The sequence below is a fragment of the Phodopus roborovskii genome, unplaced genomic scaffold, assembly GCF_943737965.1.
Source record: "Phodopus roborovskii unplaced genomic scaffold, PHOROB, whole genome shotgun sequence".
Taxonomy (NCBI): domain Eukaryota; kingdom Metazoa; phylum Chordata; class Mammalia; order Rodentia; family Cricetidae; genus Phodopus; species Phodopus roborovskii.
This window is the reverse complement of record NW_026126517.1, coordinates 49,307,182-49,334,073: the sequence shown is the minus strand read 5'-3', so window position 1 is coordinate 49,334,073 and position 26,892 is coordinate 49,307,182. Positions and strand designations below refer to the sequence as shown.

Sequence of the window (26,892 nt, the reverse complement as noted above, 5' to 3'; positions counted from 1 at the left end):
GATCTCTGGAAGAGCAGCCACTATTCTTAATTACTGGGCCATGTCTTTGGCCTTCTCTTTTCATATTTTTAACAATCTAATTTTTTTTCCTTCGTACACCCATCTATGGGTCTATGCAAAAGAAGTAGTGGGAGAAATAAACTTCCATTCCCTTTTTAAGGATATTAATTCTGGAAGTAAAGGGGTGAGAGGTCAAGTTATATACTGGAAAGATCCAGTTCCAAGAGTATATCTTGTCCCAAACATGCCTCACCACATATCCCACAGTCTTTGCGTATCCTCCCAAGCTTGCTTTACCACCGGGGTATTGGAAGTGCCCCTTGGCCTCTACCTTCATTTTCTCATTTCCAGGCTGGGCCTGAATGGAAAAAAAAAGAAATAAAAAGGAAAGGAAGGGAAGGAAAGGGAAAGGAAGAAGGGACAGGACAGGACAGGACAGGGCTCCTTCTAGGTATAGTGGAGGAGGAAGTTTATTAGGGATATGTACGAGAACATAGCGCAGACTCTCTGGGAGAGTCAGGAGTAGACATGAGCAGACTGAGCTGTCCCAGGTTTGAAACCTAACAAAACTGGACTTTAAACTTTGTCGTCTTTTGAGCCTGTCACTGTCTGTCCTCCTCCTAAAACACTTTCTGGGAAATTACTGTGTGGATTGCACTCTGACTATTGCCCTCTGCTCTGCCTTCCTCTCATTACAAACCTTCCCTGACCCCTCTGCTGCCCTCATTCCTCTCCTCTCTCGCCCCGGTCCTTTCCAGCCTTCCACATGACATCCAGTAGTGCTCATCTGTCTCTTATTGTAAGCTGTTGGGAGTTGAGATACCAAGTACTTCTGTGTTATGTTCTCTCCATGTGGTATAGTACCTGGTTCATAGTAAAAAATAAATGTGTGTCTCATACATGGATGGGATCCAAATTTCAGTCCAGTTCTGACTCTCATTAAAGTATTCTGTCTGTTGTTAGGATTCTGGTGAAAAGAACTACATGCTGGGTTGGTGAGTTATCTCAGCAGCTAAAGGTACATGCTAGGCAACCTGAGTTCAATCCCAGGAACCCACATTGACCCTACAAAGTTGTCCTCTGACCTCCCAAGCTCACAAGGTCTATGCACCAGCCGCAAGTCATATACATATGAATAATAATATATGTTTTTAAAGGAAAAATTACAAATGCAGAGGAGTCTATGTCAGTTCCTGTTCAAATGCCTTCCATTGTTCCAAGGTCGCTCAGTGCATGGTAGTAGCTTTACCATTTGTGTTTCAGACTAATTCTAATCTCTGTTTTGAACATGGCTTCATCCACATCATGCTTATGTTACTCCTCACAGTCCACCGTAGCCCAGGTGATAAGGACCTACATATACTCCTGCTGTCCTGACATCCTGGGGGCTCAGATCCAGCCTTCTCCAGGAGGGGTTGCTCATGGTGAGCCTTCCAGTCCACCTTTGTGGCCAGAAGGTCTAGCTTGGAGTTCTGAGTGGATATATCAGAGCATCTGTCAAGGAGGTAAATGTACCCACACCATGTGCAGTTTTATAAACCCAGGAAGCCTGGGTGTTTTCCTAGGCTTTTGCTGAGGAAGTTGCTGGGGTCCTGGGCAGGTTGCCTGTTCCTCCTGAGCTCCCAGCATTCATCTTGGTGGCCACAAAGCAAGGCATATTAGTTTCTTTCTTTCTTTCTTTTTTTCTTATCTTCTTTTTCTTTGTATTTTTTTTAAATAATTGGATTGTCAGAAATATGTCACAGTCAGCAATCATTGAAAAACTTGACAACTGTGATCTGCTTTTCTGGATAAGCTTTGCTGGTTGCTTGCTTTCATTTACAGAAGATTGACCTGAGTCCGAGCTCCTTTTTCTTAACATGTTATATATAATTTTGTTTTCTTCTGTGCCACCTAGATTCTGCCTTGCTAATACCATACCTCACTTTGGCAGCCAGAATTTTAAGTGCTACCTCACCTTCAGAGATGCACCAATGTCATTAGATCTTTATCAGGCTTATCTGAATTGACTTAATGTTCTCAGTGTATGAATAAAATCCTGTAACCTCTACCTATACATACTTACTAAAGAGTTACCATAGCATAGATAAGAGTACGTATGTATATGCATGACTGTCTATGTGTGTATGTCTATGTGTGCCTGTCTGTATGTATATACATGTGCATGTGTGTATGTGTATATATGTGTGTCTGTATGTATCTTTACTACAACCTGGTACTCATTTATTTTAAAAGCCTTTGCTTTTTTTGTCTTGGTAAAAAGCCTGTTCCTTTGTGAGAATACAACACTCAGCAAAGCCTCGCAGGCCTTGAGCCAAACCTCTGCTTCTGACTTGATATTTCCTCCAGCCCTTTATCACCACCTATGGGAAATAGGGAATGGTGTCAATTGCCAAGGAAGATGTTTTAAGACTATATAGAAAAAATAATGTATGCTACCTATCTCTTAGGACAAAGCAAAGTGCTTGTACAGTCAGTGATATCACAGGAACACTGTGATGGTAACAGACATTTGCCTTAAGAAAATGGGTTGAATAGCTTGGTGCTGGCCACACACACCTATAGTCCCATGATATTAAGGCCTGGGTATTCAAGGTTAGCCTAAGCTATATAAAGAATTCTAGAACAACTTTAAAAAGGAGAAAGGGAAATTGGTTATGTATGTGTCACCCCTACCATATAAACCACATATAATCATGTTTCTACATTATGTATAAAGTTTATGCATAAACATTAACACCCTGAAAAGATATGCATTTCCAACTAAATACTAATAAATATATTCTAAAGGAAAACAATCGATTTTTTTTCTAAACTGCCAAGCCTTTTCTCTGTGTAATTTTAAGTAAGAATTTTTTATTCTGCTAGTAAAATATTCATGTTTCCCACTGAAATTCAAAGATTAAATTCAGTACAAATATTACTATATTGCAGTTTGGAAAATCTAATTAAATGGTTTGTTTTGTAAATGTAATGAGTTGGTCCAGTCTTTGTTGCCAAAATTAAAAATGTAGGAGGACTGATGGCTAAACAAATTTAAGAGTCATTCATGTCATATGAGCTCACGAGAATTTTATTAACATAGTCAGCATTACACATGAATAATTGAGTGGGATTCAAGATGACTTGAAGTATATTTCTGAATTTGATATTATAATCTTTCCTGTTGCTACTTGGTAGGGTGTACTGCAGATGTAATTATGGTACTTTTGAAAATTTTTCCAGTGCATGGTACAGTTATACGTTACAGGGGAAACGCACCAAGGAAAAGCAACCTTGGGTTTTGGATTCTGAAATATGATGATGCCTAAGTCACTGGGGTCATGGTGATTCCCTAGAACACACCAGACAGTCCTACATATGAACTAGGTTGTCTAGAGGTCCAGAGGGGTTATCAGTCCATAAACAAAGTCTGCATTTATCTCACATGTTTATTTCAGATCTAGAATCTTTATATATTGATTTTAACATGAGTTTAATGAGTCTGGTTGAATGTTTTCCCCTGTGGTTGAATGTGTTTACTCCATGAGAGGTAATGGGCAAATTCCACAAAGCTGTGGGACATCATCCGTGTGTGTGTGTGTGCGTGTGTGTGTGTGTGTGTGTGTGTGTGTGTGTGTGTATTTAAGTTTAATTTTAATAGTTATAAGAAAATATCTGAAACAGGTAAAATTGTAAAATTAGTAAGTTTTATTTAAATAGCTGTTTCAGAGGCTTAAAGTCTGTTTAGCATTTGCAAGTTCTGGTGGGAGTCTGCTCCAGTTTTTTATTTCTTGATGTGATAAAACTGATCAAAACCAGTTGGGGAAGGAAAGGGTTTTTCTGAATCACAGATTACAGCCCATTATCTAGGAAATTCAAGGCAACAACCTGGAGGGAGGAACACTGCTTACTGACTTGTTCTCCACAGCGTTCTCAACCTGCTTTCTTATGTCACCCAGGACAATCTGCCCATGGGTTGGGTATTCTATACCCAATCAGGAAAATGCTCACACTGACATGCTCATAGGTCAGAGTGATGGAGGCAATTCCTCATTTGAAATTTCCTCTCTCCAGGTTGACAACCACGAGTACCAAGAGTAGCCATCACGGGGGGAGTGGGGTGCGTAGTGGCAGGAGATTGTGTATCTGTATGCCTGGAACTCTTTTTTTTTTCTTATTTCTTTCATTTTATATACCAACCCCAGCTCTCCCTCCTTCCCCTTGTTTTGCCCTCCCACCTTCCACAATTCCACACCCATCTATTCCTCAGAGAGGGTAAGGCCTCACTCGGGAGTCAACAAAGTCTGGCATACCAAGTTGAGGCAGGACCAAGCCCCTCCCAGCTGTATCAAGGCTGAGCAAGGTATCCCACCAGAGGGAATGGGCTCTAAAAAGCCAGTTCATACACCCTGGATAAGTCCTAGTCCCACTGCCAGGGCCCCGCCCCAACAGATCAAGCCGGAGCACAAGTTTTGGCATCTGGTCCAATTTACCACAGGAGGCTCATGATGTTTACAAAACATCATTGTGAAGAGATAGAGGGATATAGATGAAAGCTTGTGTTTGTTCCTGTTGATTTTGAAAAAAAAAAATCACAGGTGTACCCTATGCAACCTTTCATTCCAGTTTTTCTTTATACTGTCCTTAAGATCAGACCTCCACCACAAACTAACCAAACATACTGCATGTCGATCATTGGCTTAGCTGTGGAGCACAGTTCCTGGGGAGATGTCAGTTACTGGCAGAATGTAACAACAACACAGCTGGTGTTGTAAGTCTCCTGTTTCCATCCACAGAGTAGCAAAAGTCAGCTGATAGTGTGTGAGAAAAACTCATCTCAAAGATACAGAAATTAGGTAGGGTTGGGGATGTCACTTGCTTGGTAGCTGCCATCTGTGTAGGGGAAGCTAAAGCTGAAGATGGGGGTGTGCCTGGATAGAGTGCTAGTCTAGCATGCCTGAAGCCCTGAGTTCATACCCAGCACTGCACAAACCAGGCATCGTGACTGTATTAATTGCTTCTCTGTTGCTATAATAAAGCACCATGACCAAGGCAATTTTGAGAGGGAAGACTTTATTTGGGCTTAAGGTTTCAGAAGGGTAAGAATCCATCCCATCCAGGTAAGGAACCATGGCAGCAAGTAGCAAGCAGGGATAGTAGCAGGAGTAGGAAGGGATAAGGAAGTTGATGCAGTTAATTGGAAATAGTTTGAGTCTTTTTTTTTTCCTCAAAGCCCACACCTACTAAAGTATGTCCTTGAAAAAGAGTGTGCCACCTAAACCTCTCCAAACATTGCCATCAACTGAAGACCAAGTGTTCAAATACTTGAAGCTATGGAGGACATTTAGCATGCAAACCACTACGGTGACAATCACCTGTAACCCAGCACTAGATAGAGAAGTAGAAACAGAAAGATCACAGGTCAAGGCCATCCCATCCCAGGCACATAACAAGTTTAAGGCCATCTGTAGCTACCTGAGACCCTACATCCACATAGACAAACTTTAAACAGACAGTTCTTAGAATGTTTTTCCAGAAAGCCTTGTTAGTGTTGTGTTATTTTCTAGGTTAATGTTTAGGGGTGAAAACAGATACTTCCTAGGTAAGAACAAAACCAGATTTAGTCTTTTAGAAAGGTCAGAGATGCCTTCTCTCTCTCCTGTCCCTCCTTATTGAGAGACTCAGAGGTGGGAAGAGGAGGAAGTGGCCTGGCCAGGATGGCTACAGGCTTCCAGGATGGCGTCCTGGAAACAGCAGGACTGAAGGACATGGAAGGAGTGTCTGAAAATTTAGGGCTGGAGAGGTCTGTGAGCTCTGAATTGAGTATGTAAATTAGCAAAAAGAAAGAACTTCTGTCTGTAAAGAGAAGTGATGTTCAAACTGGCTAAGCAAATAGACAAGTGTTCTTCCTGAAAAACTACTGTGCTTCAGGGTGTAGAGAATGCCACGTCGCAAAGGGCAGTTTGGTGAAATACCTATCATTCACCTAAACTACCATTAAATCATTTCAAAATGCAAGAAACAAAAAAAATGGGGGAGGGGGCAAGGTTGTTCATTGGAACAGTTATGTAATTTCATAAAGGAGACTGCGTGTTAAGTAGGGTCCCCTTTTAAGGGCATATGGGTCCTGCCTTGGTAATATGTCACTATTGATTCCTTTCTCTGCACTGAATTCCACTATAGGAAATTATTTCTGCAACAGTCTAATAGTTGGGCTAAATTTATCCCCTCTAGCAGGCTACAGCATCTTATAAGTCACACACCTGCCATACCCTTCTTACCCACAGGTTATAGCACATATGACTTTCTTTTTGCTTTATTTTGTTGTTGTTTGGTTGGTTTTGTTTATGTTTGTTTTGTTTTTTTTATTTTGGTTTGCTCTTTGTTTTTGTTTTGTTTTTTAAAGTGTAGATCTTCTTACTGAATTCTTTTTCATTCATTAATTAGAGCCTCCCATGGATATCAGCCAGCCAGTGTATCCAGTTGTATCAAGTAGCAGTATAAGTGACCTACCTTTCTTATTGCCAGTGCCTCATCCAGGATCTGGCCCACATTCTATTAACATCTCCTCTGTTAATGAAACTGGTGGCCCTTAAGTAAGAATTCCTTTAGTACGGGAACACTTAGAACAGGGGGCCCAAGTCCCTGCTACCACAGCCCTAAAATATGTGCAGTTTATAAACAAGTTCATGGGCTCTTAACTATGTATTTTCTCTATAGTGACATGATAAAATTTGCTTGCGCCAATATTTTCTTTAGCTTCTCAGAAGATGGCAAAGTTAAATTTTAATATTTTCAGTATGTGCATGTGGGTGTTATACTCTGATTGATAATATTTAACTGTTTTTATTTAAGTGCCCAGAATTCACTGTATGTTTCTTCTAGAAAATCCATTGTATCACCCATTCTTTAACAAAATTACATACAATAACAATACAATTTTCAAGCAATTTGTATTCTCCTTACAAACCCTCCAATAGTACAGTGTTTTCTGAGCTATGCATCCTATCTGCTCTAGGTTTTTTCCTGTTAAAAAAATGTAAGCACAATTTTGCTTTGAAATTTTTCTCATTTCTATCATCTTTCATTCTTTTTACTTGCAAATCTTCTCTGTCTACCGAATCTGAGCTTATACTGATTTTTGTACTTAAAGAATTAAAAATAAAATTTATCTCCAAATCATTATAGTTTGAGCTTGCAACTCATAAAAAGATAGTTTCGTGTAAAATTTTAATTCTAAAAACAATTTAATTGATTACTAAATAATTTTATGTAGCTTATTTGAATAAAGCTAAATTCAATTAAGTCATACACTTTTTTATACATAAAACATTTAAAGATGTAATTATATATAGTATAAAAGTTAAATACTCATTCTATGTCATTGGTTTCATTGTGTTGTTCCATATATATGTCTGTTGTGCTTTAATCAACTCTGCCCTCCCCACTACCATTTTTATCCTTTCTTCTCTCCTCCTACCTCCAGCTTCCTATCTTAATTCTAATAGTTCCTTTTTACTTTCAGATCCCCCCCCCCCGCCTTAGGTTCTATGAATGTGAGGAAATACATAATACTTGTCTCTAAAAGAATGTTTTGCTTGGTTACATCTTCTCTCCTGTAAATGCTACAGCTTCTTTCTTTATTGGAGGCTGAGTAGAACTCCACTGGGTACATATACAATTTCATTATGCATCCACTGATGGGTAACACACTCTGACTCTTTAACTTTGCCATTGTGAGTACTGTACCCGTAAACGTGGATAGCTCTCTGTGCCAGCTTCATTTCCTGCATGATCAACCTGAATCATGTAGTATTTATATTTTTAGGCTTTGAAACAAACTCAGTGCGGTGTTCCACAGTAGCTATGTTACTTAAAACTTTCTACCAACAGTGTAAAAGGACTCTTTTCCTTTTCTCTTTAGCTAATGGCCTTTGGATTTTGATACAGCCATTCTGAATGGGACAGGATGTATATGCTTTTGGTTCATGTTTCTCTGCCAGCTGAAGGTGTTTGGGTATTTTATTTTTTACACATTTAATAATCATTTATATTTCTTCTTTTAAGAAGTACCTGTTCATATAACTTGCCCATTTATTAATTAGGCTGCTTGTTCTTTGTTCTTCTGTTGGTAACTTTTATGAGTTCGGGGGGGTGGATATGCGTGTGTGGGGGTTATCAGTCTCCCTTCATCCCATCTCCAATACCTTAGATCAGTTTATGAAAGGATTTTTCAGTCATACTCATCTCTTTGTTTCATTGGTCCATTGCATTGGTCTTTTAATCTCTATTTCCTCTCTGATAAATATCCCTTCTTTCTACTAGATTTAGTTTTGTCTTGTTCCAATTTTCTAAGATTTTGAATGCATCACTAGGCTATATATTTTAGCTCTCTTTGATTTTTTTTTTAATGTAGGAACTCATAGCTCTGAGCATCCCTCTTAAAACCACACTTTAACTATATAGGCTGTGTTCCATTTTAATTTTACTCTAGGAATTTTCGAATGTCTCCCTCTACACTCTCACCTTATCAGAAAGGACACATAACTCTGTGTAAGGAGTAAGGTTTTTCTGCCCGCTGCTGGTCTTGTCCCACCACTGCGCCAGCCCCAAATAATACACTGAGATGCTGTATTAGATAAAATGCTCTTGGCCAGTTACTAGTTTCTTATTGGCTAGTTCTGTTTTAATTATTAACCCATTTTTATGTATTTCCATGTGGTCTCATCTTACCGGGGAATATGGCAGGTGTCTCTTCTCCCCACTCTCTCCATGTTGACTCCTCCTTACTCCTTCCCCTTTCCTCCTTGTCTCCTAGTCCCTCCTATCTTCCTTTCCTATTGGCCAACAGTGCTTTATTCATTAACCAGTATGAGAAACATATTTACAGAATGACATCTCCCATCAACTCTGTGGCCCAGGTTGGCCTTGTCCTAGCAATTTCTCTTATCCTCCTATGTGACTGGGATCCTGGTATGTAACAATTCTAGCCTTCAATGGTCAGCTAGTTGTCAAAGAATTAATACAATTCTTCATGTACATACATGTTTGGAATCATGTAAAACTTCTGAATGACTCCAGTATCCAAGCCAGAGCCAGACTTAGGAAATGTGAAGTTGTAAATTTGAAAATGATAATCACCATGTAATAATCTATTGCATTTCCCCACCCATACTTAGAACCTAGCAAGTCAGTGTGGTACCTTACCCAAGTGTTCCCACACAGTAACATTTTTAGCTATTAACATGTGGCAAAAGGTAGATGAGACTGTCTTGGGGCCTAGTGGTTATCAATCATAACCAATAGTGATATAGTCACAAGACAGGAGGCTTAGCCTACTTAATTTTCATACATAAAACATTTAAAGTTCTTATCATATGTTGCAGCATACTCTGGGGACAGCAGCAAATGCTGGATCCAAGGTAACGGAGGAGCCCATGAGCTGCTTCTGTATAGAGTCTAAGTAATGATAAATTCATGAGTCCCAGGGCAATAGTCTCCTATTACTGATGTTCCAGGTACTATTGTATTGATTTCCTATGTATGAATTGATCAAATAAATATTCCTCTTAAAAATGAAGGGGCACTAAGCACCCACAGGGAAGGTTGTTGCAGAGCTGACATTAAAGGTAAAAGTGAGTGATGAAGCTGGAGATGGCTGAAGGAGACCATCTTGTTCACAATTTGTTTAGTGTTGTCCTGGAAGACTGATCACTTTTCCTTCTATGTGAGAACATCTCTCCCTGATACACAATTTCTTGAATTAACCTTATCAGATAATTTAAAGGTTTGGTTTCAGGTTATAGTCTCTTGTGTATTCCATTGAGGTTCACATCACCCCATGATCATGTCTGGAAAGCAGGAATGGCTTCTGTTGGTGTTGTTTTTGTAATGATCTAATTAGTGAATCTATATTTTGCCACAGAATGCAAAGCATGGGTTATTTCTATAAAGATGCAAAGCCCTAGACTTCACTGAGAGTCACAGATTACCAAAGGGATTTCTCACCAGCTGCTTTCATCCTGAAGAAACACAGAGGCATTTATTATTGCTGCCACATTTGGTCAACAGGTTTATATTAGTTAGACAGAACAAAGTAAAATATATCCCGGGGCTGGGGAAATGCTTAGTTAGTAAGGGCTTGATGTGCAGGCATGAGACCTGAGTCTAGATCCCTAGAACCCAGGTAAAAAGCCAGAAATAATGCTGAGAGGTCTGTAATCACAGCCCCAGGGAAGCAGAGACAGGGGTGGGGGGGCGGGGGGTCCCTGTGTCTCACTGGCCAGTCAGAGACAATCAGTAAGCACCAGGTTCAGTGAGAGACCCTATCTCAGTAAGATAAATAAGTGCAATTAAAGAAGGCACTGACTTTTACCTCTGCCCTCCACATGTGCATATATGTACATATACACATGTACACATGTGTGCACATACCTACATAAACACATATATACAACACACATACACACACATGCGTATGTGAGAGAGAGAGAAAGAGAGAGAGAGGAGAGAGAGATTCTGTATGTCTCTTCTACCCAGCCCTATATGCCTACATCCTGTAAACAGCTTTAGGCTACCATCTTTAAGCCACATATTAGAAAATTCCTCCAAGGGAAAAAAAAACAATATGGGTTAGAGGTTAAATATATTTTTCTATCTTCAACATCTTAATTCTTTAAGTGTTAAAACGAGGTCAGGATGTGAACTTTCTATGCAGGTGTTACGTACAACCAATGTTAATGGCTACCACTTTAAGTCACATTTTATCCCTTAGAATGATAATTGTTCCTGTCACTGTGTATTTGGCTAAAAGCAGCCAAATGAGGAGAGCCTCCAGATAAATGCAAATTTTACTATGTTGTTAGTCTTTCTTCATCAAAATTCTCAGCTTTTTCCAATTGAGACAATAGAATACTCAAACCATTTCATAACTACCACTCAGCCTACCCTTGCAGGATCCAGGATTATTCTTTTTTTTTTCCTCATTAGATGTGTATCAATGTGTGGGTACATGCACACAAGTTCAGGTGCACAGTATCGGCTCCCCCAGAATTGGAATTGTGGTTGTAAGCCACCCAACATGGACACAGTGACCCAAACTCCAATCCTCTGTAAGAGAAACAAAATTCTTAACTGCTGAACCATCTTTCTTCTCCTGCTGAACCATCTTTTTTGTCCCTTCAGGATTATTTTCCAATGCTGTGGAATGTTAGGTCTGCCTTCAGCAATGCACTTGGCCTGGAATACACAATTTTCTTCTTTATAGAAATACTGATAATAAAGGTCAATTGGAACCCAGTGGCATTGTCTGCAAGCCCCACTTTATTAATTGTGTGATTTTATCTGTTACAGAACATGAGAAGCAGCGGTTATGCAAGAGCACCGATTACATGAATTTGCATTTCAAAGTGAAATGGTTTTATAATGAGTATGTGCGAGAACTTCCTGCCTTCAAGGATGCTGTTCCGGAATATTCCTTGTAAGTAGTGATTTTTCACTCTCCCCCTTTGTCCTAAATTCACAGTGTTGCAAAAATCACAGCTGAGTTGTAAGACTAAGCTCTTCACATACTTCTCATTTGAATGCAGACATTTCTGTAGTAAAAGTACCATGGGAAGATTTGCCCGTCTCTGAGGCCATGTGAATGGTGTGGCATATTTCAAAATTGGGCTCTAGTTTAGATGATGAAATTATTTCCTGTCGAAGTGCTAGAATGCATGGTGCTGGGGAGATGGCTCAGCAGTTTAAGCATTTGCCAAACAAGCTTACAGACCAGTGACTGGATTCCCAGGAACCCTCATAAAATGTCAGGTGGGTGTGGTGGCTGACCTGTCAGTCGGTAGAGACCGGGAACCCTAGAATAAGCTGGCTAGCAAGACTAGCCTTCTCAGTGAGCTCTGGGTTTGGTTGAGTCTGCTTCAGTGAATAAAGTGGGAAAGTAAAAAGAGGATGACCTCCACATACATGCTCAGACAGGTGCATGAGCACACATACATGTAGACTATGCATACACACATGCACAGAACACACATACAGAAAGTGAGAAAAAAGTACTAGAATGCTTTTGTTGACTTTAGATAATCAAACTTTGATTTTAATACAGGTTATAGCTGTCTTTGAAATAGAAATCATTTAGCCATGGCACCTTCATTTCATGGGTTCTTTTCTTAGTTTCTTTTCTCTTGGCTGTGATAGAATATCTTATAGAAACAATGTAAGGGAGATTGCTTATTTGGACTCGCATTTCCAAGCTACCCTCTGTCAAGGCAGGAAAGCCACAGAGGTGGCGCTTGAGGCATCTAGTCACATCGTATCCACAGGAAGTACATGAATGCTTGCACATAGCTCACTTCCTCCATTTTATACAGTTTGGGGTCCCAGCCCAGGTAATGGTGGGTCTTCCCACCTAAATTAATTTAATGAAGATGCCTCCTCGGAGGCATGTCTAGAGGCCTAAGGTGATTCTGGACCTTATTAAATTGACAGTTGAGATTAACTATCACAATGTCAGTCAAATACGTTTGTAATCATACAGGGACTCAGAGAGTATTCTTCATTTACTGTGCATCAGAACTCCATTTTATCTGGGGTCTTCTAGAGTCTAGTCTATAGAAGATGAATGTGTGAGATGGCGACCTCACCCTGAAGCAGCTCATATTCGGGCAATATTAATAACCACAAAAGTTATGGCAACACAGTGAAATGAAACGCGAGAATTTAGAGTATAAACAATAGGCAAGGAGAGTGTCGCTCCGTTTGAAGGGCTGATATCTCCAGATGGAATAGCATCTATTGTACACTTTTAAAAAAGTGCTAACAAGGAAATGAAGGTTGAGAGCTTAGACTACGTGGGTGCTGATGTATTGGTACTCTTGCTCTTCTAATGGAGTCTGTGGTATTTTCCCCAGATCAGTAGGAAGTGATATTAGAAAATCAGCTTTAAACTAGACTGTCATAAATAGGTGCTGTGAAGCATGCACCAGTCATTAGGCATCATGAGAATGGAAAGCAACAGAGACTGGGGGGCAGAGCAGAGATTTGGGAGTTAATGAGCAATGTAATGACAGGATACTAACAGCCTCAGTGTAACATCCTCATAGAAGTATAGGGGATGGAGTAGCATGCAGACACAAGTTAACAGTCTACACCATGATGGATGCATGGTCATGGATGTGGGTCATGGGATGCAGGTTGTAGGTCACAGGATGTAGGCAACAGCTCACAGGGTACAGGGGTCCATTAAGAGGAATCCTTCCGAGAGCTATTATAAAACAGTGGCTATACTTCATGACAGAATATTATATGATTGAAAATTGCTAAGAATTGGCTGGGGAGGTGACTCAGCAGTCAAAGCACTTGCTACTCAAATGTTAGGAATGGAATTCCAAAGACTCAAATAAATGCCACGTGGATACAGAGGACCACCTGTAAATCCAGCAACTAGAAACTGCAAAGAGAAGGTCCCTGAACAAGTTGCCTGGTTAGAGTAGGCAAATCAGTGAGCTCTGGAACCAATGAGAGGCTCTGCATCAATGAATACGGAGGAGAGTAAGATTAACACACCCAAGGCCTACATCCAACTTCCACTGCACATGCAAAAAATAATAAAACTTCTAGAAAAGTACTAATAATTAATTCATGTTAACTTTTCCACAAGGTATGCATATTTCAAAGCATATCTATACATATATACATGTATATATATGAGTTAATAATGAAATGAAAGTCATGTGTTTTGTTACAAATCAAAACCTTACCAATGTAAAAGAATTAAAAACAAAGTATTGTAAGATTTATGTACTACATAAATCTAAAATCTAAAATCCAAAAGCTTACTATTATATACAGCACTTGAAATGAGAACAGGAAGAGTTAAAGACACATGGGAGAAAAATTCTGAAGGTAGAATTTACAGAATTTGTGCAACTGAAAAACATGAGGAAAAATGAATTAAAAAGAGTTGGACATGAAGTAAATGTACACAGAGCAGTTTCTGACATCTTGATTGAGAATCAGGCAGAGGATGTCTGCCAGACATCCTCTTCCAGCTGTCTAGACTTACTACATTAAGCCAAAGTCACACTTATACTTACTGAGCACCAGCCACAAAAGTGAGCAAGATTGAACAGAGTCAGAGAGCAACCAAGGCAGCTGGCTATGAAGAGTTGGGGTCCTTGAGAAGTGACAAGCATACAGAAGACAGTCTGCATACAGTAGCTTTTCTCCATGATCCACACTCATGCCTGTAGGCCAACTGGCAAGTCTGCAGACTTGGAGATTAACCACGTGGCCAGATCTTATAGCAATCTCCCTATAGAGAAGCAAATGCTAGTGTCCAGGGTCAAGAAGGCTCATTTTCTTCGTAGGACCAAAATCACAGGAAAGGGAAGGATAGGAAAATGAGCACGAGACTCCACGAGTTATCTTCCCCAGATGTTGGAAACATTGTTTTCCTCCATAGTGCTCCACCTTATTCACTGAGGCAGTTGATCCCAGAGTTCACTTCGAAGACTGGGTTAGCCAACTTGTCAAGTTACTCGGAAGATTCCTTTCTACCTTCCAAGTGATGAGATTAAGAGTATACTGCCATGCTGCCCACATGGCATTTATATGGATTCTGGTGATCTGAACTAGTTCCCACACATAATTTACATAAGTGTGAAGCCTGAGGAAGAAAGCCATCAGGTAGGAAGGAGGCACCAAGACTCTGGTAACCCAGCATCCCTGCTGTGCTAGGGCAACATTAGTAAGAGGTCCAAACTCCTGGGGTTGGAGGTGCATGGTAAGCTGTCCTGGCTCTCGGTGAGACCTGGAGGGTTGTGTCCTTGAAATAAGAACAAACATGAAAGAGCCAGCATTGTCCAAAGGAGGCTTTTCTCCCAGAGTGCCCTCTCCAAGGGGAAATTTAAATCCTCCCTGGAGTGATTGATGAAGAGATAGTCCACCAGTAGGAGCACTGGATGCTCTTGCAGAGGACCAGAGTTAAGTTCCCAGATAGTTCACACCCATCTGTAACTTCAGTTCCAGGGACCTGATACCCTCTTCTGACTTCCTTGGACACTAGGCATTTATGCTATACAGAGATGTGCAGGAAAACAAACACTCATACACAAAAAATACATAAAACTTTTAAAGGGGGAGAAATAATCCTTCATAGGCAGCAATGTAACATTAAACAAAAAAGAAAAATTTTAGGGCCTACCTCACCAGAGGACCCAAATGTCTAGAACCCAAGAGAAAACTCAAATGTTAATATAATATAACATATAATATTATGTAATATAATAGCTAACTTTGATTTATGATTTAAAATATTGGAGTTTTAACAGAAAATTTTAATCTATAAGAATGAACTAGGAATTATAGAACTGAGGTAAAACTTAAAACATAACAGATAAGATTAATGATAAACCATATAGAGCACAAAAGGCACAAAAATATCACGAAGGTACATTTAGAAGGAATGTCTGTATATAAAGATATATATATCCCAAAAACTGAGAAAAGATACAGGAAACAGTGGGTACAGTTAAGGTACAAAAGCTTAAGTTCTGGTAAATGAGAAGAAAGGAGAAAAGTTACAATTAATTACAAAAATAATTACTGCATTAAAATAGAAGAAAATTAATGTTTGTTTTGGTTTTATTTTTGTTGTTGTTGTTGTTTGGGACAGGGTTTCTCTGTGTAGTCCTGGCTGTCCTGGAACTCATTTTCTAGATCAGGCTGACCTCAAACTCAGAGATCTGACTGCCTCTGTCTCCTGAGATTAAAGGCTTACAGCAGCATGCCCAGCTAAAATCTCTTAATCCAATAAAATAAGCTGAAGAAAACAAAGAAGTGAAAACAGCTAAGAAGGCTGGAGCCATAGTCAGCCATTAGGAGCACTTGAAATAAAAGCAAACATGAGAACATCCCAGGAGCCAGCTTGTCCAAGGCTGTCCACACTACTCCCATGGGGTACCAGGATTCAGTTCTCAGCACCCACAACAGGTGACTCAAAACTACTCATAATTCTAGCTTCAGAGGATCCAGTGCCTTCTTCTGGACTCCAAGCATTACACCCATTCACATACACAAAGACACACATAATTAAAATATTCTAAAATCTTTTTATGAAAAAGGAGATGGCTAAAAGAAGTAATATGCGGATCAATAACATTTCCAACACTTCTCATTGAGATCAAAAACTAGACTTACCTAGTAACAGGTAATGTTGAAGACAAAATCTAAAAGCTGGAGACTGCACTGTTACCAAGTCTTACTTAAAATATACAGTTTTAGAAGAGTGGGACATTAGTAGATACAGATGTACCAAAGCAGGCTGCAGATGGACCCACACCTATACCAATGACCTATGAATGGACTTTTAAAGAAATAGTGCTAGGTCAATTGGGCATCCTTGTGAAAGTAGAGCCTTGAAACTTAGCTCAGACTAGTCACAAAAACCAAAGCAGGTAGATCCTAGGGTGTATTTAAGAAGTTGAAGGTAAAGCAGATTGCTTGCAGATTTAGGGGTCTACATAGTCAATGGAAAGGAATTAATTATAGGATGGTGGGATAATACATCTGCATATTCAGCACAGGAGGTCTATAGTCAATAGGATTCTGAATCTTTTATAGGAGGGAGTTACCTAGTGGGTGCTTGAAACTAAGCATGGGAGGGCAGAGAAGGAGAGATTGATGGTGAGGAAGATACATTTGATGAAGGATAACCCCTCTATAAAGGGACAAAACTAAAAGAGGTTTCTGATCCTGAATCAACCTTATCCAAGCAGCATAGCTATCTGCCTATCACATGCAAATGATATCTGGTGAGATAATATGCTTTTTTTTTTTTAGGTGGTTTGAGCCTTTTGTCATGCAGTGGCTAGATGAAAATGAAGATGTGTCCATGGAGTTTCTTCATGGAGCACTGGGAAGAGACAAAAAAGATGGAGTGAGTCCAGACATGTCCAGGATTCATTTACCTTTCTCGCCTCTGAGCAAGGAGGAAATGTGGGGCTCATTGTTTTTTGGTTTAGCTTCATTTTAATTCCTCAGTGACCTAAACAGATTTAACACAATTTCAAAAAGTTGAAGGAATTGACTGAATAAAAAGGAAAACAAGATAAATCAATCATTCCTTTGCCCCAAGTTTGTTTTTTATTGTGTAAGTCTGATCCTACAAGGTCCCCTGGCTCATACAAAACCTCTGTTTTCAATGTAACTTCTAAAAATAAGGTAGGAGTGATGCAGAAAGACCCAAAGCTGACCTCTGACCTCTACATACATGTACAAAATGTACACATACACAAAGAGCCATGCTTTAGCAGAAGGAAATACATTCCTTTAATGGATTTCAACAAAACCTTTGTCTAATTTATAGCTATATTTTATGTGGTATTTTAGATCTTAGAGATGATAATTTCTCCTTCCTTAGAATGACTTGCTACCAGGGATCTATGAGGACCAGCACTGACTGTTTTGTTTAGATTTGCTCTTTACAGAGGCACCATATAACCCAGGCTGTTAGCCAAAGCTAGTCTTGAACTCTTGATCCTTCTGCCTTAGCCTCTCAAGTGCTGGACTTACAGGTGTCATCACCGTGCTTTGCCAAAGCTGACTGTTAAGGAAAAGATAGAACAAATCTCTGCACTATAGATTAGCAGGTCAAAAAGGTCAGAGAGCATGTCTGTGGATAGTAATAATAATAAAATAATAATAATATAATAATATTAACAGCAACTCTGCTAAGTGTGGGAATCCTCCACCCATAATAACGTAAATTGGTTAGAACATTCTCTTTCAGAAATTTTTGAGACTTTACCCCATTTCTCTAAGCCTAGACTTAGTAAAACTTTCTGCTTCTCACATCTCTACCCTGTAGTTTGGTTCCAAAGGGGTAACAGGCTATAAGACTTCAGTTCTCAGGTCTACAGGCTGCTGATTATTTGTGTGTCTGGGGGTGTTCATTGTCATTGACCTTCAGGAACTGGATGTGAGAGACTCTGTTGTTTAGAAAGGTGGTGAAGCTCCTTTCCCTCCCTCCCTTCTTTGCTCAATCTTTCTTCTTGCCCCCTCCCAGTTCCAGCAGACTTCAGATCATGCCCTCTTCTCTTGTTCCGTGGTCGATGTCTTTGCTCAGCTTAACCAGAGCTTTGAGATCATCAAGAAACTGGAATGTCCTAATCCTGAAGCCTTATCTCACTTAATGCGAAGGTTTGCAAAGGTAGGTTGTACCTGGTGTGTCTTCTCTGGGACAAGCCAACCTAGACATCTCTGCTGTGTCAGAGGGTTGGAATTTGGTGCCATTTGGGATGCAGCCCTATTTTAGAATTTTGAAACAGGGTGGTTGCATTACAGTTAATAATTTGGGGGTGTGGCACACACTTCTATGTCTGACTGAGGGAAACACTCCTTGGCCTCTGGACTGATAAGGCGACAGCCAATGTTCATTTGTGAAGAACTCTCTGATGGCCTCAGTACCTGGCTACTGCTTGGAGGGTGTTATCATGAATAAGCATACTCTGTGACTCAAAAAAGAAAAACCCTCATATTGACAATGGTAAAACCTTACACCACCGCAATTTCAAATGCAATGTTCAAGCTATCAGAGAAATTGAGAGAACGTGTATTTTCTGGATCTCAAAGGTAAGGAAAAAAAACTTTATTCTCTTAATAAGCACAAAGCCAGGCAGTGGTGGTACACACCATTAGTCCCAGCACTCAGGAGGCAGAGACAGGCAGATCTCTGTGAGTTCAACTCAAGTTCCAGAACAGGCTCCAAAGCTACAAGAGAAGCCCTGTCTTGAAAAACCAAAAACAATAATAGTAGTAAATAAACACAAAAAAATATATATTTGTCTTGTTAGAAAATCAAATGCCCAAAACCCGCTTTCAATTGTGAAACATTTAAGGTCTTTGTTTGTTAGGACTGCTGTAATAAAATACAATGCACTGGGAGCCTTGAACAGCAGAAATACCTTTTCTCAAAGTTGGAAGATTGTCAATTCAAGGTCCTTGTATCTGTGCATTTGATTTCTTCTGAGGCTTTGTAGTTGGCAGAAGGCTACCTTTCCAATGTGCCCTCACAGGAACTGTTCACTGAGCACACTCCAGTGTTTCTGTGTATCCAGGTTTTCTTTTGGTTTTGGTTTTTTGTTTGTTTGTTTTGTTTGTCTTACATACAAACCTGCCAACCAATTACATTATAGTGTCCAACCTAGAGGTATCATTTTAACTTAACTGCCTTTTTGAGGGCTTATCTCTAATCAAATTGAAAACATTTTATCTGAATATTTGTCACTCCTAGTGATTAGATCTTTTGACTGTCGGGTTTTGAAAAAAAAAAAAAAAAAAAAAAACACTTAGCTCACAAGATTGGCACCCTGAGTATGTAACTGTTCTTAACTACAAAGGCAAGGTATCTATAACTTCATTTGTCATAGTCCCCAGCAGACTGAAGTGAAGGTCCTCTGTGAATGGGATGCTTGGCTCTGACCCTGTCATTGGCCCTGCCTCTCACAAGAAGCTTTACGTTCTCTTCTAATTAGTGAGGGTGTCTTCTAGCAAATAGTATCATCTTTCATTGTGTTGTCAGAACAGATCATCCTGTGGTAGCAATTACATCTGTAAGCTCCATGGTTCACAGAGGATTTACTTCTGGGTCATGGAACACCAGACAGCTGAGGTGACCCTGGAAAGACCTCTTCACTATTGCATGACTCAAGAGCTCCTGCCTGAGAGGGCTGACAAGGAGTCCTAGAGGGCTCCAAGAGCTAAGTGGGAAAATTAGCTGTGCAATGGGAAAAGATATGAGAGATAGCCAAAATGGCAACACTAGGACCCCATGCAGGATTCCAGGCAAACTGTCAGCCAGATTCTATTACAGTATTTGTCTGCAGTGAAATGCATTAAACTCTTCTCTGTTGATTAGGATGACTAAGAAAACTCTTCACTGGTTAAGATAGTAGCTGAGAGTGATTTATTTGGGTCATTCCTAGAGAGGGTTTTCCTGGTGATTAAGATGTCTTAATATGATAAAATATGTAAAGTTTTTCCCCAAAATTCTCAAAGCCCTTTGTTCATAGCTAAATATTGGATAGTTGCCTCTCAAAAAAGAACAAAGTGTGATCATTGGGAAGATAGTGTTTAAACAACTTGTAAAAAAAAGGAAGGTCACAAAGGATGGAAAAGCTGGGGCCCCAGCTCCCACCCTCCCCCCTCCAGCAGCTCTGACCTTCCTGCCTTTCTCAAAGTGACCCAATGTGGGACAGAAGTAGAGAGTCACAGAGGTCTTAAAAGGATAGACATAGGAAGACACATTGTCCAAGCAAGATGGAAAGTAATAGCAACCTGTATGTACCACGGAGGGACTGTAAGATTTTGTTGGCATAATAAAAATGTCAATTAAATGAAGCATTTTTAATCCCTAGAAAACTGGACATCCTAGTGATGTCTAGTTTTTATTGAAGGTAAATAATGTAACAACAATGAAACCTATTTCCTGGAAATGTAGCAATTAATGATTAGCATTAAAAAAAATTATTTTTGGGGCCTATTTGGAAACCATGTAACTGTAACTCTCACAGGGACTTACAGGGAAATAAAAAATAAAAGGCTAAAACTGTTAATTAGTGTAAAAGTAAAACTCATTCACATCCATTATCAACATAAGCCTCTTAATCTACAATTTGCATCTTAAGCAAAGGAGTTAGTAAAGAATGAGAGTTGATAGCCAATCTAATTCATATCTTGCAATAACAACAGAGTTTTGTTTCATTTTAACATAAGATGTGACCTTTATTCTTAAAGATCCTGCCTTTCTTGGTTCTTTGCATCAAACTATACTGAAATTGCACAATGCTTTAAAATACCTATGTCTGAAAAGAGATGGTAATGATATCTACAGACATTTCAGAATATTTAACAATCTATGAGCTTCATGGGAGTGATTCCCTCTTGGTAAAGTGTGTACTCACCTGTACAAGGTACCAAAAAAAAAGAGAGAGAGAGAGAGAGAGAGAGAGAGAGAGAGAGAGAGAGAGAGAGAGAAAGAACTTCGCATTTCAGGATAGTGACACAGAGATGTGCAGTCTGTAAGCATTTGTAAACTTGATACAACAGAACTGGATATGGATGTGACTGTCAATTGCAGTTAGTTTAATTTTATAAAGAAATATGGGAGTTGGAATCATGGCTCAGTGGCTAAGATCACTGGCTGCCATTGCAGAAGACCCAAATTCAGGTCCCAGTAGCCATGTAGTTGCTCACTACCTCCTATAACCCTGTTCCAGTGAACCTGATGCCTTCTTTTAGATTCTGTGGGTATGGCACACACATATACATACATACATGGAGCTATCATTCATAAACATAAGGTAAACAAATTTATAAAATTGTTTCAAGACATATGAAATAATAATCTCTAATTTTACTTAAAAACAACCCATCCTCTTTGTTCCCTGGAGAACATCAAGGTGTCTGACAGATGTTGAAGTTAATGGAATCTGAGACATGCATATTGTTCTTCCTTGTGTTCTGAAACCTAATGACAATACAGCAAGAGTAATGGCATTCAGGTCATTTTATTCATGGTGCCTCGCCTTGCTACTGTCCTCCCACATGTTCTGATGATGACACAGGATAAAAGGGTGTAGCCACTGAAATGAAGCACCCAAGTAGAAATGGCATGGAGTGATGCTTCCAACCACTGGCCACCCTTCCATCTCACCCCAATGTGATCTGACATCCATTGTAGAGTCAGAGAAGGGAATCTCATTACTCTTAAGGCAAGGCCTAGGCATCTGCGGGAAAATAACTGGGAGGTTTATCATTTGCAGAATGTACTACAATAGACAGAGGCCACAGAGAACTGGAGTCCCTCTTCTGCAGAGGCTGAATTGCCATTCGAGTCTCCATCTCCTCAGAGAGTTAGTCAACACTTGAAATGTGACCAAGAGGCTTGGAAGAGACAGCCCAGCTGCTACTTTCTGTGCAAGCCTGAAAACCTACATTTGATTCCCAGCACATATGTAGAAAGTTGGGCAAGGGGCACATGTATATGTCCCAGAGATGGGCATGTGGAGACAGGAGGATCCAGTGTTCAATGTGACCTGTCAATCTAGATGAAGAGGAAAATCAAGGGAAACCCGCAGTGTTAACCTCTGACTTTCACACATGCGCACGAGCGCACGCACACACACACACACACACACACACACACACACACACACACTGTAAATAAAGAAAGCTTCTGAACCAGAATTCCCAACTTACAGGCCCTAAGGGCAGTGCAATAGATGGGCCTACCAGGTATGCTCTCACCTGATGTTAGCTTAGGAAGCCATAGCACTCTTCTAGGTGTTGACAGCCATCCCCTTCAGTAGCAGCTTGTCATAGCAGAACTTTCCCAGGCCAGATGATATTTTTGTTATCCTAGTTGCACTTCACTGCCAGAATCCCATTAGGACTCCGTGATTTTAAGTTCTTTGACTGTATGTCCTTCTATGGCTTTAATCCCTCACCATCTGTTACTACTTCTTCATACAAACTGTATTTGATTATGAATAGGATGCAGATGTTCGCCAAGAGGCTCCCCGATGAGTGTACTCTCTTCCCGCTTTCCCTCCATCCCTCCTCATCCTCTTGACTGTTGCTGATTCTATAGCCCAGAATGCATCAAAGGTAAACACCACACCTAGATGCCCAATGAGCCTTGCTAAGGACCCCTTTCCCAAGCAGCTCCTCTCTGAAGAGTGATCTACCCTGCTGCCAGTTCCTCAAGACCATTATTCTAGAGATTTGACATGCAGCTTACACAGCTGAAGGCGGTTTGTTGAAAATAGAGGCTGCCAGAGATGGCTCCAGACATGCTGACTCCACAGATCTGAGGCAGGATCTGAGAATTTGCATCTCCCCGTTTTCGAGCAATGCTGATGACAGCTTCCAGAGCCAAGCTGGGAGAAGCAATGATTTAGGAGGCATGCCCTAAGCAGCCTCTAATTGGGAGCAAAGAAAAAATGACCAGATTTGGGTTACCTTAGTGAATAAATTAGAATGAAATGAAAGTTGGCCCTCAAACATGCATTGAAGATCTTCACTTAAATTTATTGATGCAGTGCTGCAGAATCCCCAGGGCTGTCACAGCAGTGCACTACAGCTCCACAGGTATATGGCCTCCAGCCACACCCAGTAGCACCCATTCTTTTCCTCACCCATAGCCCGTCCTGTTTAGACTGTTACCATCAGTAGGCTAGTGAGTGTTAGAGCTAGGACCAGTCTTCTCCAGTCAGGGAGACAAAGGAGGTGATTTCCTTTAAAACAGATCACAGTAGCATACCATGGGGATTCACTGAGAACAATTAAAGACAGCCCTACCTTTCTTCTCCAGGAAAAAAAAAAAGTTTTAAAGGGGTGGCTATTCAACAAGTTGCCTAAATGAATTCCTGAATTCCTAAATGACACTGAACTGTGAAGGGTATTTTTTCTACCCACATCTCACCCCCCCCCCCCAAGCATGTCATGTCTGAGATACAGCAAGCTAGAACTTGAGGACTATGGCTTGTGCATATGAGTCTGGGTAATCGGGTATGATAATTGCCACAGTTTGCACTGTCAGTAAAAAAAAAAAACGGTGCATTGAGAGTTTCGTTCACAAGCACAGCTGAGCGAACACTCCCCGGAAATCCCACAGTTGCCCAGCATGGCATCTGAAGGGAAATATGAACAGCTTCACTTGCAAGATACTTCTGTCTAATCAGCCGTCTGTTACCCTGGATTTATTGATCTACTGCTTAATGAGATCTTCTGGTTTTTGAGGCCAAATTTCTATTTAAACCGACTCTCATTATCTCAGTACCAGGCACTTCTGTAAAGCATCCATCTCCTGTTGACACATTATCCCTAATTCTAGCTGCTTATTGTGAACTTAAAAGTCAATAAAACAAGTTTATAGTCAAATTTGGTGGATTCAGTCTGTGGGCTAAAAATTACTCCCATAGCTTAACTCGTCAGAATATCTCTCCCAGTGAATTGTGAACGGCTGGTGGGGGTGGAGGGCATTTTTACTTATGTGTTTGTGCATCTGTGTGTCTGTGTGGGGGTATATGAACGTGAATTCAAATGCATGCAGATGCCATGATGGGGAGGGAGGGAGTCAGATCCCTAAGAACTGGAGTTACAGATGTTTGGGAGTAGCATGATAAGAGTGCTCAGAATGGAACTTGTGTCCTGTAGGCCAACATGCTCATAACTTCTGAGACATCAACCAAAAGAGATATATTTTAAAAGGAGATTATTTTGGTCTTTAATTATTCTACAGATAAATGATATATAATATATTGCAGTCATTACTGTGGCTTTATCTTTGTTTTTGTTATTGTTGCTTGTTTGTTTTTGATGTTTTTTGTTTTGGTTTGGTTTGGTTTAGTTTAGTTTTGGTTTTTTGAGACAGGGTTTCTCTGTATTGCTTTGGAGGCTATCCTGGAACTAGTTCTATAAAACCAGGCTGGCCTCAAAACTCACAGAGATCTGCCTGCCTCTGCCTCCTGAGTGGCTTTATCTTTTTTAAGAAGATGACATCCACATTTAACATGTTACTTCCTCCTGAATGTAAAAGCTAAACAATGCTGAACTCTGCAGTGTATTTTCACACAGTTATAATACATTTAATTAACACAGTTGGTTCATTTTTCTCTCTTCTCCATAAATAATAACAGCAGAGGTCATACAGAGGCTTACGAGTAGTTTTAGAGAAAGGAAGAAAATACCAAATTTGGGTACAAAAGAGAAATGAGTAGGCAATATTTTTAGAAAACTATGTGCTACTAATAACAGTGAATAAATAATGCATTGCTTAATCAGAGTAAACAGGCAAATGTACAGAGGAGAGAACGGAATGGCAAAAAGCTGAATTTTCACACTTTACTAGTAGTATGTGATAGTGTAACTTCTTATTGCTGAAGTTAAATGGTGTTTAAGAATGTCTAACCTCTCATAAATGAGGCATTGAGGAGAAAGCTAAGAAAATGGCCAATGCAAATAACTTTAATTTGATAGACATGAATTAACAAAAAGGATTTAGAAGGCAGAAACCCTGAGAACTCCGTGCTGGCAGTCTCCAATGAGAAAGATGGGAAAGTGTTCGATATCATGTGACACTAAGTCCCTAAACTGTGAAGAGATTGCCACATGACAGCCCGTGTATCTTCTGAGTAACCTTAGAAAATAACTATATGACAGAGTGGATTTAAGCTCTGACAGACTGGATCTATACAGGATATTTAAAATGCCATTCAGATTCAGAACTCTGACAAACTCATACACATGCAATGATTTGTGATTCCTCCTTGTACATAGGTAGGGGGTTGAGCCCACTTACAGTTCTCATTAGCCTGGATATCATTTCTGTGATATGGCACACTTAACTCAGTTTACTGAATCAGTTTACTGAATTGCGTTTGTGTAATATTTTCTTTCTCAGACCATCAATAAGGTTCTGGTTCAGTATGCTGCCATCGTATCAAGTGACTTCAGTTCGTACTGTGATAAGGAGACTGTGGTAAGTAGAACCAGCCCTACTCAAGTGTCCCCAAGTCAAGATTTGTGTTTCCTAACATCAACTAAATAAGAGAGCTCATTTTCTGTAAGGGATGGTAAGAGCTGGGGGTCTTAGGGCACTGGCTGCAAACCTCTCCAGCTATAGTGATCAAGTGTCCATTCAGGATTTGATGGGAGGTCAGTGCTTGCAGAATTAGTTTTCAATGTTGTAAGAAACGAGATGACAAACCATTGAAAATACACAACCTCATAAAGCATTGGATCTGGGAACAAAGGAGGTTTTTGTTTGTTTGTTTGTTTGTTTGTTTTTTGTTTTTTTTTACCAAGCCTAAAATAAGCATAATTTAGTCTTTTGGTTTTCAAATCAATTGAGAAGGGGAGTAAATATATAGGTCAATGATACTTCCTCCTATGAATTATCCATATCTCCCTGGTTTGTGATGATCTAGAAAATGCTTATAAAATCCAAAACAGTAGTTCAACTTGCTCTGCAAAAGGAATAAAGAAAATCAAGATGAACTGAAAGTGTTTGGAACATAAACAGAGTGAGTTGGTGGTATAAAGGGAAAGTGTCCTTACTTCTATCTGGAGTATTCAGAGAAATGTGTGGCCAACATTGTGAGAATCTTTTAGAAAGAATAGCACTGAAACATGCACTGGATTTTTAAGAACAAGCTTTCCCTTTTAAAAATAGAAATAAAAATGAAAACCAGTCCACGCTAGTCATGAGCTGGGCAGCAGCAGCCCTGCTCACCCTCAGCTGACAGCTCATTGAAACAAGTCAGCCCTGGTGCTTCTGGAAGATTCCAGTAGACACCTCCTTCTCTACTGTTAATGTGCTGCCTAGAAATTTGATTATAAATCTCAAACAATCTCAGAGCTGATTTCCAGCCACCTTTGACTCCAGTCCTCTAATAGGAAGAATATTTGCTTGTTGGAAATATATATTTTCATTTAAAGGTTAAAAGATGATGCATGCCTCCAGTGTTATTATGCAAACCAGAAGAGTGCCTTGTAATTCAGAAAGTACTCTGTTTCTATTAAGATGGCAAGAAGGGTATTTGGAAAGTTGGCTGTGGAATGGCTGATTTCGGTCAGCCCCTTAAAGGCCAGGCAGCCTTCTTCTACTTCACATGCTAACATTCTGTATTCTGAATCCTAGGAAAAGCCCTCAGATAATCATAGGTCAATATTTGTTGTATTATTTTATGTTTTTTATATAGGAGTTGTACTTTTCAAAATCAATCTTTTTTATTTTAATTTGTGTGTGTGTGTGTGTGTGTGTGTGTGTGTGTGTGTGTGTGTGTGCAAGCAAGATGGTTCATGAGGTAAAGGCTGTCCTTCAGTCTCAGCATCAGTCTCTACCTTTGG

The 26,892-nt window shown here is 39.9% G+C and overlaps 1 protein-coding gene across 1 annotated transcript in view; it reads left to right on the top strand.

Moving 5' to 3' along the window:
• The window catches only part of Unc13c (unc-13 homolog C), a 400,087-nt gene that overhangs the window by 292,704 nt on the left and 80,491 nt on the right, over positions 1-26,892 (top strand). Inside the window, exons 18-21 of the mRNA XM_051197944.1 lie at positions 11,335-11,461; positions 16,822-16,918; positions 18,047-18,190; positions 25,445-25,522. Of these exons, the coding sequence (XP_051053901.1) occupies positions 11,335-11,461; positions 16,822-16,918; positions 18,047-18,190; positions 25,445-25,522 (446 nt within the window). The remainder of the gene's footprint in view (positions 1-11,334; positions 11,462-16,821; positions 16,919-18,046; positions 18,191-25,444; positions 25,523-26,892) is intronic.